The following is a 17203-nucleotide window of genomic DNA, read 5'->3' on the forward strand; positions in this document are numbered from 1 at the left end:
TTTCCGAGAAGGCGTGTCCTTTTCAAAAATGCAAGAGGCGTTGCTTTGTTGCCGGCCGTTTTCGCCGGTGTGTTAAACACACTTTAGAAAGGAGTGTCCCCAGACTATCAGAAGGCGGAGATCTCTGATTGTCTGGTGGCGAGACTAGCTGGGATAGGCTCCAGCGACCCCCACCAGGATAAGCGGTTACGGAAAATGAATGAATTAAATTTTTTACTAGATGTTCTTAAAATCAACTGAACTTCTTTTGAAGCTAGTAATAGTGGCAAATTTAACTTACTGAGATAGACATTTTTTAAAGGGCACAGGAAAATAGACAGCGTAAATTGAAGTCTGGCAGTGTACAAAAAAACCTGTATCACCTATCAGAGTCAATTAAACTAATAAAGTCAGCCACACCAGAGCTGAATACACAAACACCTTTGACAACTGCAAGCAACTGTTATTCAGAAGGTCCACACAGATAAACAGTGGTAAATCCACTGTGTGCAGCAGGAGGAGAAGGAAGCAAAGGAAAGAGTGAGGCCTCAGCATTGACAGTGTTGATACCTGTGATGGTGTCTGCAAAAACAGGGTCTAAGAGGAGCCCCCTGTACACCCCGAACAGATTGGCCCTGTACCAGGTGGCAGAGGAGAGACCAGAGATGGTGAGGCTGCGAGCATCGGCAGGCACCGTGTGGTTTTGCCACTCAGCGCCCGTCTCTGCATCAGTAACCTCAATCAGAAAGGCCTCGAACGTCCCATCCTCAGCTGACCAGGACAGGAGGAAGCTGTCCCACGATATGTCGCTGACAGTGACGTTGGTCACCACAGGCTTCTCCTCCTCTGGGTGATGACAAACACATCAACATGGAGTTACAGGACTTGGACAGACCTACAGAATGAAGTAACCATTGGGCTGATACAGGTTTTTCATTAGCACGCCTGGAATTATTTGGACTAAAACCCAAATTTTAAATTTTCAAAAATCCAGAGTTGGCCCCATATATCAGTCTAACCTTACAACACATAAACATACAGTACATGGATCAGATTCTTGGGTTCCATTTGAACTGTTCTTATTGGCAATAATGTACATTATGAAACATTAAACAAAGAAGACTGAGCTTATGCTCAACAGTGGATGAGTCTTCCTTGGAAAAATCAGCTGCAACAAAGGGGGTGACACTGATGATCTCTCATTTGTATTTCAATCGTATCATTTCGCTGTCAAAAGAAAAAAGAGAAAAGGCCTCCACTTTCTGTAGGGTGGAAATATTCCCTTATTTCCACTACAGAAGGCCAGAGGGAAAAAAAACAGCCTCATTATCAAGTGCTGCCTATAGCCATCTCCTCTATATTACCATATAAGTGGGACTTAAAGATATAAAGCAGCGGGCAGACATGCTGATGCAGCTTATGCTCATTAATGGCTGTGAATGAGCCATTGACATTTGAAGGTTCAGTGTAGCCAGACCAGTATGGCAGAAGTGCGTTGTCCACTTCAAACTTAAGAGGCAGCCATGCAGCAGAGCCATGTGCAGCAGACTCTAATTGGAGTCTCTTTTGTCTCGATTGAAAAAAGATGGAGAGAGATGGCACAGGTAAACTTTAAGGCTCCATTATCCTCTCTGAAATCAGCTGACCATTGCTTATGAAAGATTATATGGATATGGAAAATGCATTTACAGGGTATGTGAGTGTGGGGGGGATTTGAGTCAATTTTGTTCATAGCTGCAATCATTTCTCCTGAAGTTGCAACAAAGATGCAATAATACTTTTTAGCTACACTTCACTTTATGTCCCCCTACTTAGCTTTTATAAGCAATATATGAAATTTATGATTAGCTTCTCAATGTTATAATAATAATAACTGAATATTTGTTTTATTACACACTATTAATAAAGTAATGTAACAGTAATGTTGCTGTAAGTGAATATTAGTACATATCTACTGTATCCCGTGGAAAGTGTAGGCTGCTTTATAAACACAATAAACACAACATTTTAAAACATTATAATGATATAATAAAATATTCCTTCATATGAGAATGTAGGATAACTCACAAACACTGTATATTAATATACACTTAAAAATGGCCTTGCAGCTAAGAAGGAATACATTGTATTATGTTATAAACCATGTATTTTATGTTGGTATACTACTAATAAATGCTAAATAGGGTTGTTCCCCTTAAGACAGACATTATACCTGGCTAAAAGTCTTGAAGATTTTTAGATTTTTAAGAAGTTCTAAGCTGTCCCCTTCTCTGACGTTATCAAGTAAAAAAAAGCATATTTTTCATTAACTAAGAGAATCTAATCGTGCTGATTTGTACTGGTTTTATTAGCCCAGGTTTAGCAATGTCCAATTTCTTTCTTTTTTTTAAAATTGCATTTTATTGGGTTTTTCTTTTTTGCATGTGTCAATATAATCATCATCGTTTACACACAAAAAAAGAACAAGCTAAAAAAACATTTACTCATTCCTTTACCCCATACCTTCCCCACCCATCATATGTACATATTCAGCATTCTCTTTGTCCTACCAACATCATTTCATTCTAATCTTAATTCAAATACAAAAATATATTCTCTCATAACCTACATACACACAAGAAATATCCATAAATTAATCTAAAGCAATATCTGCTCTTCTATCTTTTTTATATTATTAACAAGTTTGCCCCATATCTTATCAAATTTCATTGACTGACCTTTAACATTATACATGATTTTTTCTGGAGTGCAGTATGAGAATAGTTCTCTCCACCATTGTGTTATTGGAGGTGCATATTTGGATTTCCAATTAACTAATATGCATTTTGTTGCTGCTGTCATTATTAATAATATTACTTTTTTTTCATCATTATTAACTTCTTTACACATTTCTCCATCACCCAAAATTGATATTCTGGGGTCCAGGATAATTCTTTTCTGTAATTTCGGATGTATATTTATAACTTTATTCCAAAATCCTTCCAAGTGTGTGCACCTCCAAAACATGTGTATCATATCACCATTATCTGCATTACATCTTGGGCATTTAGATGGTGTATTAGGGCTAAACTGCTGTAGCCTGTGGGGAGTATAATACACACGGTGAAATATGTTAAACTGCATAAGTCTATGTTTGGTGTTAACCAAACTTTTTTGTGACTTCTCCAATAGATCTTCCCATTCCTTCAGTGTGTATTCGTGTCCCACATCTTTTTCCCACTTATATTTATGTCGTGCTGAATTATGGTTCATTCGACTGGTCTGGTTTTGTAATATACAGCAATAAATCATCCGTGTATAGTGAAGTTTTCACCTCTTCCGTACCAAGTTTTATTTCATTAATATTTGTGTTAGTTCTAATTACTGCTGCCAGAGGCTCTATTGCAAGGGCAAATAATAATGGTGATAAGGGACACCCTTGCCTGGTGCCTCTTCCTAGGGAGAAGGGTTTTGATAAAATTCCGTTTGTAAGAATTTGCGCTTTGGGGTTTCTGTATATTAATTTTATATAATTTACAAATGTTTCACCAAAGTTCATGTGCTGCATAGTCCTAAATAAAAAGTCCCATTCAATAGTGTCATATGCTTTTTCTGCATCCATCGCCATTACAAATATGGGATCCGTTACACTTTTGGATCTCTCTATTATATGAAATAATTTGCGAATGTTATCTGCTCCTTGTCTATGTTGAATAAAACCTGTCTGGTCCTTATGGATCAGTGAGTTTATGACTGATTCCAATCTGAGTGACAACATTTTAGAGTACAATTTGAAATCAACATTAAGCAATGATAGCGGTCTATATGATCCACATAAGTTTTCATCTTTGGATGGTTTGTGGAAAACACTGATTGTTGCCCCTTCCAGTGTTGGGGGTAGTTGTCCTCTTTGAAAGGGAGTCATTAAGCATATTTAGATATGGGCTGAGAAGCCTTTCCCAAAATTTCTTTAAAAACTCTATTGTGAAGCCATCTGGGCCCAGGGCTTTCCCTAGTTGTAAATGGTCCATTGACTTTAAAATTTCAATTGCTGTAAAATGTCCCTCAAGTTTTTCTTTTAAATCTTCAGATAATCTGGGCAGAGATGCTTTATTCAAAAACTGATCGCACATGGTTCAGGGCTTGACGCTAGCACATGTGCTCCTAAGTTGAAAAAGTAAGGAGCGCACAAAGAACTTTAGGGGCACAATGTAAATTGATCAAATAATGTGATTTCCGTAATAAACGTGATGCAAATAGACATTTACAAGCAAAATTATTTAATAAATTTGTATACAAAATGTACAGAAAGATAAAATCATCAAGTTTTGAAAAAGTATTGCAATGTAATTTTGTCTTTAATGTTATTATCTTATATAATGTTATTACTATCCTAAAACATTCTCCAGGTCCTCTGAAACTCTGCAGGACTTAAGCTTAAGCCTCTTTCACACAGAGCTTTCCCGGCGCCCACCGCGGGGTAGGGCGCAGAGGACAGGATTTGGGGGAGTACAGGCTTGTTCAGGAGCTACAGCTCCATGGTGACCACTTTCAGGTCTACTTCAGGCTGTTCTCTGCTATTGGACACGCGGCGCCGAGGTGTTGTCACAGCGGAGGTCGTCGGCGGAGGTCTGCGCTTTGCGCGGTCTGTGTGAAAAGGGCTTTATTTCCACCCTGCCCAGCAGCGGTACCATGGCGAACGGTCCCTAAAGGCCTCTACACATGATCAGCTGTAAAACCACTTTGCGCTGGCTGTCCCATTATTTGTCTATGGAGAGGGCAGCAACGCCTGACAAAACGGCATCGCTACCCTTGGCATCGCGCACGATATTCATTGGGCCGACAGTGGCTTGGAAAACCGCCCATAACCGTGTCACACAGGGAAGAGGGAAAAGGGAAGGCTGCTGGAGTTCCTCCAACAGTTGCGGTTAGATTATCATATTTTTTTTATTGACAAAAATATAGGCTGCTTCAGCTGATTTTTTTATGCGCACATGTGCCCCTAAATATTTTTTACAGTTCGCACACACCTATTTTTAGTCGCAAATGCGAGTCAAACGCTCGCACTGTCGAGCCCTGTGGTTACATTTAATTTACCTTTAGATTGATACAAATCTTAATAAAATGATTCAAAGCACTTATTAATTTCTTCTGGGTCATGTACCATTTCCCCTTCTTTATTTTTTATTGAGTGAATTATTTTAGCATTTTCCTCCTTCTTAATTTGCCAGCTGAGTAGTTTGCCCGTTTTGTCTCCGTTCTCATAATAATGATATTGAGTTCTTGCCATGTCAGCTTCTGTCCTTTTGGTTGTCAACATATTATATTCCAGTCTTTTCTGGGTGAGGGTACAAGCTATCTCTGTGTTTTTAGTATTTGCATGTTGTTTTTCAAGCTTATGAATTTCTTCTTCTAATGTATTCAGGTTTTTTTTGTCTTTTGTTTTTATTTGCCACATATGAGATTATCTGTCCTCTCAAAAATGCTTTTAACGATTCCCAAATCATACTAGGTGAAGATGAGTTCATATTTATTTGCAGAAATTGATCTATCTCATGCTCTATATATGTAATAAATTCAGGATCATTTAAAAGGTAATTCTTAAATCTCCAATGCAATGTCCAATCTCTGTCTGAAACGTCTGATATTTCTGCTCCAGTACAACAGCAATTAATGGAATTTCATTTGTGGTGCTTAAAACATTAAAAAACACCTTTAGAATATTAAAGCACTTCCAGAAATATACTGTTAAACACATTCCAACAAATCACATGCACAGATCACATGCAGGACAATTATCATGCTTTTTATTCTATTTATGCTTTATGTTCTCAGTTGTTCATAAAGTAAGACACTTTAACATGATTCCCAAAGTGATGTCAATAGATGAATGGAATGAAATGGCTTCCTGTGTTTTGAGTGGACACTGGTGTTTTGTGCTGGTGATAAAACATATAAAAGACTTTCTGGACATCTCCATCTCCTTCGGATTTTTATTAATGTAATATACAACAGCAGTTTAACATGTTAATTCATTTTCTTCATTTGAACAAATATGGGTACTTACTGTTGGGCCTACTGCTGAAATCATTATCATTTCTGCATGTCTGTTGTCACTGTTCCTGAGGCATAACTCTTCCACAATCAAATTGTGATAATCCTCAGTTTGTTTCAACATCTGTCATTGTGTATCTTTATTTTTAGAAGCCCTTTTTGGCTTGGTATTGATTTTCAGCAGGTTACTTAAACAACTTTGTGAAATGCTCATAAAAAAAGTGTAACCCTCTTTGTGATTGTCAGGGACAACTCCTTCCAAACCTCATCTCAGTTCGCCTTACCCCTCCTCCTAAAAACAGTGCCATCAGTGTTTGCACTATGTGTCTGGAGACAATAAAGGCTGCAGATCAGCCCAGGCACGGATTAGAGGACTGCTGATTTTGGAGACAATGTTTTAACAGGAGTCCCAGCATGTGGCCTTTTATCTGACACAGTCACAGTTCATCGTGGTCAAATAGTACAAAACTAGAGCGTGGGAGGGTGGGGCTGGGGGGGGGGGGGTCACGCAAACAATTATCACATGAATGAACATTGTGCGGGGTGTACACTTGTCCATACAAACTCTCAGCCTCACACACACACACAGCACTCTGTATCCTGTTTTCTTTGGAGGTGTGCAATCCACACATTTACCAAACGATAGTTATTCAGCTTTTCCCTCGTCATATCGATTTTTGCCCATAGCCACGCATTAAATGGGCACTCGTTGCATAACTGGAAGATTTACTTGAGCAATGTTTGGCTTGGAGGCACCCTGACCACAGCCTAAGGAATGTACCACAATCACCTCATTTGTCTTTTCTTGTGTTGGTTTAAAAAGCTGGGGTAAAAGAAAAATAATCCCACATGCTATAAATGGACCCTGTGTGTGTGGGGGGGGGGGGGCAGAGTGACTTACATTGAGAAGCTTACAATGAATTCAATTCATTGCCTCAGTTTGGCTGCAGTTCTGAAGAACAAAAAACTGAACCTATGGTTAATGACAACTTGTGTTCATCTTGAACCCTGTACTGGGGAAACAGTGGGCTACATTCAGAAGAGCCCATGTCTCATACACATAATATGGGTAAATATCCTGCATGCCTAGTCTGAGCCTAGCTACTGATATAGTCAAAGGCAAAACTTCCTCACCTCTCTGTTTTGATTTTAGAGGTCAGCTCATCCAAAGGATAAAAACAATGCTCACTTTCTTTTAGTGAGCAAGTGTTAAGCCATGCAGATCAATTTGTTTGTGTCTGTCCAGATTTTACAATATTTTAATGTGATATTCAAAGGAACTTGCAACGAGTTCTGGAAGAGCCTTGCAGAAGGTTAATAACTCAAGGCAAAGTCCTGCACGGGTCCAGTTTTCAAGATCCGCCCCGACCCGACCCGGTGACGTACAAACCCGCGCATCAGGCCAATTAGTACCGCAACCCGGTCCGACCCGTTGAAACACAACCCGCAGCCCGACCCGTAACCCGGATTTAAAGTAATCATTTTGGGTCATATTGGCTGAATATTAAACAGCATATTGCCACAGTTACGGTGCCAGTAAGTAAACAACAACCTGAATGAAGCAGCTCTCACAATAAAAACCTGACTTCAGCTCCATCATCAACCCTCTGTTCTTCTCCCATACGAGTGTAAAAGCACTCGTTTGTTACGTTTAATGCTTTTAAACTTTTAATCTATGTAAAGGAACTTTACATGTGTAATAATAGACTTACTTTCTGTCCAGAGCGACGTTCAGCAGTTACGAGCCGTCACGTGTTTTTAGAATCCATCGAGGAGAGAAGTAATCCATCAGGGAAACACTTCAGAAACATTATAAAGTGATAGTTGTACGTTTTATCCACTTATTTCTCAAATACCTAAATAATTATTTACTGTTTTGGAAGCGGCGCTTGTTAGACGGTGGCAGCCATGTTGATTCTGTCGTCCAATCACAAATTGTGTTATTAGATGGTGAAACGCGTGTAAACAGCTGAACCAATGACCGTTGCGAAATAGCGGAGGTGATCCTCAGAGAGTGACCAAGATAGTTATCTGTAGTTTAGCGAACTAATGACTGATGTGTTTATCTAAAAGCCGCGATCCAACCCGCATGTTATTATTTCCACCCAGATCCAAACCCGGGAAAAAAATTTTTTTAAAAACCACCCACAAATACCGTTGGGTACCTGCGGGTACCCGACCCAGTGCAGGACTCTGACTCAAGGTACAGGAGTATTGGGACAGTCAATAGGCCAGAGGTGAAGAAAATAGTGGTCAACGCTGTAAGGTTTAACCATGTCTTGGAGGTAGGAATAAACAGTTCCTTTCATTGCTCTGTTGGGGAACACTGCTAAGCTAGATAGCTGACTCAGTAAATTCAGTTTTTTTGGCTTTTTTGTGCCACTAAGTCAAAATTCCATACAGGCTAAAAATCACATACATTTGATATACTGTACTGAGGCCAATTTTAAGCATGGGCATGGCAATGCCCCACCACATGCTCCACCTACCACACCAGTGCCTAACATAGGCATCTTTAGCCGCAAATAATATTTCACTATGAGCAGTTAATTGCCACTAAAAATTTTGCATCTTCAGTGAATGGCGCAGAGGCAGGATGAGACCAATTAGAGAGGGTTGACAGGAAAGTTATGCGGAAATACTTCTGTTTTATTTGTTGACAGGTCTGTCAAATCTTAGGCCTACAAGCCAATACTATAACACACCGGCACAAATGCAAACATTTGTTTTTTTAATACAAAGAAAGAAGTAACTTTAACCAAATAGAGTGCTGCAGGAATGAGTTCTAAAACCCACAAATGAGTTAGCATGTTAGCACTTCCAGTTCTTTTGTCTCAGAGTTAGTGGGTTTTTGAACAGGTCTTAAATAAGGTCTGTAGAAAACACAAGCTCAAGAGACTTTCACATTTTGTTCTACGACATAAAATACATAGGTAAATACCCCACTTGTGAATTTTGAAGCTAGAGCCATTGGGACCAAACACCATGATTTCTGTTTTCTTTTCATTAAAATTTAAAAAGTTCAGGGCATCCAGGCCTATCTTTCTTCTTCAATGGCACATATATCTGACTATCGTCAGCATAACAATGGTAATAAATACCATGAAACCCAGAGGCAGTAAATAGAGTGAGAAAAGCAGGGGCCCTAAAATTGAACCCTGTGGAACCCCATATGACAGAGGAGCAGAGCAGGATTCAGAACCACCAATGCTTACACACATAGTTCTGTCTGCCAGATAAGACCTAAACCACTCCAGAGCACTACCACAGATGCCCACTAGGTGCCGTAACCGCGCCACTAAGATATTGTGGTCCACAGTATCAAATGCCGCTGTTAGGTCCAGCAGAACAAGAATCACATAGTCGCCAGTCATTTGCCAGGAGGATGTCATTAAAAACTCTTAATAATACAGACTCTGTGCTATGCAGTGTTTTAAAACCAGATTGAAAGACCTTCAGGATATCATGCTCATCCATAAAGAACTTTAACTGAGCATGAACAGCTTTCTCCAGGATTTTCGGGATAAAAGGCAGCTTGGAGATGGGCCTGAAACTGGCCAGCACAGTGTGATCGAGGCCAGGTTTCTTTAGCAGGGGTTGCACTACTGCATGTTTAAAACTCAGGGGGACAACACCAGAAGACAGACTGCTGTTAATAATAGCCAGAACCGACTGTCAGCGTCACCTGGAGAACCTGATGGCTTAATATGGCCAACCACGTCTTCTAAAAACTCCCGAGTCACAGGTTCAAACTTATCAAACACAGCCAAGCTAGAAGCAGAGACAGAGGGGTCAGAAGCAGGAGTTGAGATAAAAGCCCTTGTCACATTGTCACAGATCTCCAAGTTAGACACAGACAAACCATATGAGAGGATGAGGTCTAATGTATGGGACCACACACACTGTACCAAATTAAAAGAGTCAATAAGGTTTAAAAAGTCCTTCACCAATGGCTTATCAGGACAACACACATGGATATTAAAATCTCCAACAAAAATGGCACGGTCATAATTAGGTTTAATTTCAGCCAGAAGATCAGAAAAGTCATTCACAAAGTCCTTGTTGTATTTGGGGGGTCGGTAGATGATAGCGCACAGTACCAGGTCAGAGCGACCCACCTCAAATAAAGTCACTTCAAAGCTGGAGAAGGAAGATGACACAGTGCGCTGCTTACATTTTAAACCATTTTTATAAACAGTCGCCGTTCCTCCTCCACAACCCGACATCCGCGGGGAGTTAAAGTAAGAACAGCCAGCCGGTTTAAAGTTTGACAAGAATGCTACACTCACCGGCACCAATCCAAGTCTGTGTCACACAGAGGAAATCCAGGCTCCGGGAGCTGAAGAAATCCCTCAGGATAAAAGTTTTGTTTGCCAGAGATCTGGCGTTGACCAGGCCAATGCTGGCAGGAGCTGGTGCCTGTGGTTCGGCGGATTCGGCTTCACCTGCCGGTCGCTGCATTTACCACGGCGATGGAGACGCTTCCGCCGGGAGGGTAGGGCCAAGACCCAGTAAAGGTGAGTCGGAGCAGGGGCAAAGTTTTCTGTCCACCATGATCAAAGGCACCTAGATCTCTGACATTATGTCGATGATCCAAGAAGAACTGGCGATCATACACCAGCAGAGACTCGATCTTTATAGTGCCGAAGGATACAAATAACAAAAACACCAACTAAAGCAGGAGCAGCAGACGGCCAGCCACACACCGACGCCATCTTACCCTCATAAGACGCCATCTTAACGTCAGAGTCCAGCAGCAGCCATCTGCCACCAAACTGGACAGGAACACACTAAAAAGGACAATCAGGTGTGCAGAGAGGATTATTGGTACTGATCTTCCCTCCATCGAGGACCTGTACAGGTCAAGGGTCAGGAAACAGGCAGGAAACATCAGTAGGCACTACAGAGCACTGTTCGCCAAAACTACCTGTCACAAAGACAGTTTCTTCCCCAGGCTGTCGCTCTGATGAGCTCCCAAACAGTCACAGAGTGGCAGGTCAAACAACACTGCATCCTTGTATATTGTATATATTTTTTATAATAATTTTTTATATATTTTTTTTTATATCTGATGTATAGTTGTATATGTTTCTATATATTGTATATTCGGTATATTCCACTTCTTGCCTAAATTTGTGTACTTTTGTCAATTCTGGTACAGTGAGAGCAAGTCTACTGGAGTCAAATTCCTTGTATGTACACATGTACATGGTGAATAAAGATGATTCTGATTCTGATCTCACAAAACAAAACATTTTTTAAGGAAGCCTAACTTTCTCCCCGCGTGACAAAGGACTGTATTTCTGTACTCTTTAGATTGCAGCTGAAACATATTTTATTTCTTTCAACCCATTTTTAACCACGTTAGTCCCATTGAGATCAGTGATCTCTTTTTCAAGGGAGACCTGGCCAAGACAGCAGCATAAAAATTACAACACAACAATGAACAGCAAGGACACAAAAAACACATAAACCATAAAAGATACTCACTAAGATATAAATGATTTAAATACCTACAGGTATCGACAAGTACCAACCGATTCATTCACCATTGTACTTATGAGGCCTTTAAAACCAGACATAGGGACCAAAGCCCTCATCAATACATCTTGCAAGCCGTTCCAAGTCCACCGACGCCCCCAGTCTCAGCTTTTTAAGAAGATTTTCAACATGACGTTTCAAAGAAAGACCGTCATCAAACCAAATACCGAGATATTTGGTTTGATCCGCATATTTATTTAAACCCAACAGCGACAAAAAAGCCTTTCTCTATATGGCTATTTAGCATTGCCTGGCTCGGGTCGGACACAGCGGAAGACAGCAAACCAGAATGCGGCACCCGGAGGCGGAAGTAAGTCTGCACGCCCGCAGCAGCCTGCAGCCATTAAACCACAGAAGAAGAAGGAGCCATGTTTACGAGTAGGATTTAAGAAACAGGCTAAATGACATGTACTAGGGAGTAGTGAATGATTTCGGACACATTGCACACTCTTGTACAGTAGGTGGTGGTATGCACTTGGAAGTTGTTTACAATCCGCCAATAAATTGAGAGAAGAAGAAGAGCCGTGTTTACAGAGAGTGTTCTTCGAGTAAGCGGTACACAACGGGCATTGCTGAACACATAACAGTTTTACCAGATGTGTCTATAAGGACTTGGTTGTACTTTCGATGTCATGGCGGATAAAGAAGGAGCACCATCTAAAAGAAAAAGAACAGGAGAACAGAAGAAGGCTAAAAGGGACAGTGATAGGACTCGAGCCCAAACGCGTGTAAACCTCGGTCGGGCATTCACCAAGTGGAGAGAGCTGAGAGATTTGAAAGGTTTTAAAACTGATCCCGAGTTGGCCCTTTTCCTAATCGACAGGTATGTAATTTTTGTTTTTATTTAGAGAATATACCGCAACTTGTTAGATGTTGTTTCACGACATGGAAGTTATAAGCAAGCTAAATGTAACGTTAGCTGATGTGAACCGTTTTTGTCTAGTAACGTTACAACAAACGCCACAAAATTATATGTGACTGTGACCATGAACACAAATATACAGCAGGCAGTTGTCCTCAGTTTATAAGAAATTCAGAGCTCCACCAGAGCCTTTATGATTTTCCTCTCGCTCTCCAAAACAAATGCATGCGGTAATTGCCGGTTGCAGTAGAGATTTTACGAATGAAGCCGAAGGCACCATACAGCTTCGACCAAAGGGGAGCTATAATCAACGAAAACAGAAAGTTCCGCACAGCTGTTTAACCAATCGCAGGAGAGCCCATTCAGAGAGGTAGTTCACAACCCATCCCACTGCCTGGTCAGACACACCAATAATAGTCAGCCTCTGCTTCAAGATGAGATGGTCAACAGTATCAAAAGCTTTGGACAAGTCAATAAATAGAGCTACACAACTCTGCTTCTTAGCCAGAATGCCAATGATATCATTCACCACCTTCATTGTCACAGTAATAGTGCTGTGTTGTTTTCTGAAGCCAGACTGATGTTTAGATAAAATATCATTTTTTACATATAAACTCCTTCAACTGTTCACTAAAAAGGTAAGTAAGGGGAGGTAAACTCCGCACCTGTTTTTAGCAAGAGTGGTTCTAAGTTGTCAGGACCAGCAGTTTTTTTAGAATACAAGTTACCTAGGGCTTCATACACTTCATCAACAGACAATGGAGAAAAACAGAATGTTTGATTTGTACCAACATAGCTCAGATCAAAACCTGCGGTATTTGCTTATGTAGACGTGGACACAGAATCAAACAATGAACCACAGGACACAAAATGCTCATTAAAAGAGTTCAACATAGAAGACCTATCTGAGAAAGTGCCAGAGGCAGTGGAAATGCAAGGGGGTAACTCATTACAGCTTCCAGAGGCAGATAGAGATTTAATGACTTTCCAAAATTTTCTTGGATTATTCAAATTCTCAGTAGTACCTGAAAGATAGTACTCAGCTTTTGAGCTTTTGATTTGTGATGTACAGTCATTTCTTAGCTGCCTAAAACAGCACCAGTTAGCCTCAGACCCTGCCATTCTAGCCTTTGCCCAAGCTTTGTTTCTCTTGTGTAGGAAATTAGATAACTCGGCAGTGAACCAGGGGTTATCCCTGCCCTTAACCCTGTATTTACGAAGAGGAGCATGTCTATCTATTGTTTCCTTAAAACCTGTCGAAAAATATGTCCAAGTGGTTTCAACATCATCTATCAAATACATTTTGTCCCAATCAAAGTGAAACAAATCATGCAAAAAATCCTGTTCAACAAAATGTTTTATGTCCCTCTTTATAACAATGCGTGGTTTACCTTTCAGAACCTTTGTGTCTCTAACTGTGGCTAAAACACAGTGGTCACTCACATCATTAGCAAATACTCCGGCTGTAGAGTATTTGTGAGGAACATTTGTCAAGATCACATCAAATAAAGATGATTTTTCAGGAAATGTATTATTAGGACGGGTGGGACTATCCATAATCTGAGTAAAGTTCAGTGAGACACAGAGATTTTTAAGATCATCAGACTTAGAAGTTAACCAGTCCCAATTTAAGTCGCCAAGTAAAACTATTTTCTTGTGCTGAAGCTGGGACAAAATATGTGCCAATGATGGCAAAGACTCATTAACTGCTGAGGGGGGTCTATAACAACCAACAACCGTTATGAGGAGGCCTTTAAGGCTAGGATTTCAAATTACTTACATATCGATTTTGAAACCAAAATATTTACATAGAACTTAGTCTTCACATAAATGGCAACACCACCGCCTCTCTTAGGTCGGTCCATACAATATACATTGTATCCATTTATGGAGATGTCCGTGTCAGGGATAGCTTTGTTAAGCCACATTTCTGATACCAGCATCAGCATCAGTCGAAACAGCCCAAATACGAATAAAATCCATTTTAGATAAAAGACTACGCACATTTAGGTGTATAATGTCCAAGCCAGATCTTGACTTAAAGTCAGCAGGAGTATCAAACTGACTGCAATTATTTGGACCCGGATTTGGCTGCACATTTCCTGATATTAATTATACAGCATAAAGATAAGACATCTTCTCTTTATAATAGCACATGAAACATCCTTTGCCTTACAGTATTTAACTAGGCCTAACAGAGAGTGATCAGAACTCAAAAAATAGTCCTGTAGAACCATAATTGATGGACACCGAGCAAAACAAACATAGTTGCCCACCCCGGTAGGCTCGGATAGAACAGAGCGAAATAGTTGGTAACACTACATAATACGGCCCGCATCCTTAGTGTGTACCTCCCGTTCACTTACCACCTACTTTACCCCAACTTCCACAGACGTACAGTGTAACTCCTGCTCACTTCCTGCACGTATTTCCCCGTGTCTTAAAGTATAACTAGGCTGCTTCTTAGAGCGTACCTCCTGTTCACTTACGTCCTTTACGTACTTTGCCCGGACTTCCAGTGTAACTCCTGGTCATTTTCCACCTACTTTCTCCAGTCTTACAGCATAACCCGCGGCCACTTACCATGTAATTTGCGGAATTTAAGGTGTAGCTTCCCTCTATACCACACTAACTTGGCGTTGCGACCTACCTGTAACTGTAAAGTGCTACAGTTGTTTTGCCTCGAGGTCGTTGCCGTTTGTATTTGTGTTAGTAGTGTACTGTATACATTTGCACCATTACAGTTGGTTATGGATGTTATTAACGATGAATAGTCAAGCGTCACACAGCGTGTGTACTGGTGTAGCCTACAATTTCGAAATATGTGTGTTAATAGCATACATGATTTTCTTATTGATAGTTTAGTTGAAAAATGTTAAACAAATGGTTAAAAACATTAACTTTGTAGTTCAAAAGGAAATGCATATTATTTGTGATTGATTAATATGCTTAATAATCACGTTATGGATTAAAAGGCTAATAATTCATGATGTGAAATGTAAAGACAGTTATGCTGTAAGACTGGAGAAAGTAGGTGGGAAATGACCAGGAGTTACACTGGAAGTCCGGGCAAAGTAGGACGTAAGTGAACGGGAGGTACGCTCTAAGAAGCAGCCTAGTTATACTGTAAGACACGGGGAAATATGTGTGGGAAGTGAGCGGGAGTTACACTGTATGTCTGTGGAAGTTGGGGTAAAGTAGGTGGTAAGTGAACGGGAGGTACACACTAAGGATGCGGGCCGTATTATGTAGTGTTACCAAGTCACGCTTGATCCTTTACAAGGGACGCGCACTGCTGGCGATGAGACAGTCTCAAGTTCACTCCCAGGTAAAAGAGTAAGCTTGCCATCCAGGACAGTCAAAAAACAGAGTAAGACAATAAGGGATGCCATATTTACCAGGCAGAATGACATCAAGGAGGGTCAATAATCCATGAGGTGGTCTGACAACAAGTGTCAGACAAAATCCTCGCAAGGAGCCTCAATGAGTCCGCAAACACACACAGACCCCCGTTCACAATCAAGGTAGTCCACGAAGAGTGCAACGAATGAATGTTCACCACAAAATAAGGTGGACGATGCTGACGTACTGACGTATTGCAGTAAGCGAGTTGTGTCATTTCCGGTGTTTCTGTGACAGCGTCTCTGTACTGCTCTAGTAAATTCTACTAGCCTGCTTTCTGCTTTCTCACTTCAGTTGCTTTAACATCTACTTCAAGTCTTAACCCACACTAGTTCTGTTTAAGCACTTATAGCTCTCCTCCTTTTTACGACTTCCCTGCTAATCTCTTAGCTGTTGTTTGCACGTTACTAGCCTTGGTAGCTACATTAGCTTAACAGTTAGCGATGGCTTCTCCCTCTGCTCTTTCTTGCTCGGTGTGCCAAATGTTTAGCTATGCCTCTGCCTCCTTTAGCGACAGTGGTAATTGTAACAAGTGTAGCTTATTTGCTGCGTTGGAGGCGAGGCTTAGTGAATTAGAAGCGCGGCTCCGCACCATGGAAAATCATTCAGTAGCTGCGGTAGTTAGCCAGTCCCCTGTAGCCGGTACGGAGCCACATGGCATAGCCTAGCAGTCCTCCAGTAACACCTGTTCAGCCGGGATGCTGGGTAACTGTTCGTGAGAGGTGCAGCTCCAAGCCGAAGCCCACGGTTCACCACCAGCCTGTTCACATTTCCAACCGCTTTTCCCCACTCAGCGACACACCCGCTGAGGACAAAACTCTGGTTATTGGCAGCTCTATTCTGAGGAACGTTAAGTTAGCAACACCAGTGGCCATAGTCATAGTCTGGGGCCAGAGCGGGTGACATTGAGTCAAATTTAAAACTGCTGCCTAAAGCTAAACGTAGATTCAGTAAGACTGTTATTCACGTCAGCGGCAATGACACCCGGTTACGCCAATCGGAGGTCACTAAAATTAATATCACCTCAATGTGTGAATACGCAAAAACGATGTCGGACTCCGTAGTTTTCTCTGGACCCCTCCCAAATCTGACCACTGATGACATGTTTAGCCACATGTCATCATTTAATCGCTGGCTGTCCAGGTGGTGTCCAGCAAGCAAACAATGTGGGTTTCGTTAATAATTGGCACACTTTCTGGGGAAAACCTGGTCTTATTAGGAGAGACGGCATTCATCCCACTTTTCTGGGGAAAACCTGGTCTTATTAGGAGAGACGGCATTCATCCCACTTGTATATGTATATATATATATACTATGTATATACATATATATATATATATATATATATATATAATAGTTTTCATAGTCAGTTACCCAGCCATAGTT

At 40.9% G+C, this 17203-nt stretch overlaps 1 protein-coding gene across 4 annotated transcripts in view; it reads right to left on the bottom strand.

Moving 5' to 3' along the window:
- The window catches only part of tncb (tenascin Cb), a 366665-nt gene that overhangs the window by 54685 nt on the left and 294777 nt on the right, over positions 1–17203 (bottom strand). For 2 of the 4 annotated variants that reach the window (XM_050050298.1, XM_050050299.1), the window contains one exon: positions 550–825. The exons of the other annotated variants lie outside the window; for them this stretch is intronic. In XM_050050298.1, the coding sequence (XP_049906255.1) occupies positions 550–825 (276 nt within the window). The remainder of the gene's footprint in view (positions 1–549; positions 826–17203) is intronic. 4 annotated transcript variants of the gene reach the window in all.

The sequence above is a fragment of the Epinephelus moara genome, chromosome 8 (assembly GCF_006386435.1).
Source record: "Epinephelus moara isolate mb chromosome 8, YSFRI_EMoa_1.0, whole genome shotgun sequence".
Classification (NCBI taxonomy): Eukaryota; Metazoa; Chordata; class Actinopteri; order Perciformes; family Serranidae; genus Epinephelus; species Epinephelus moara.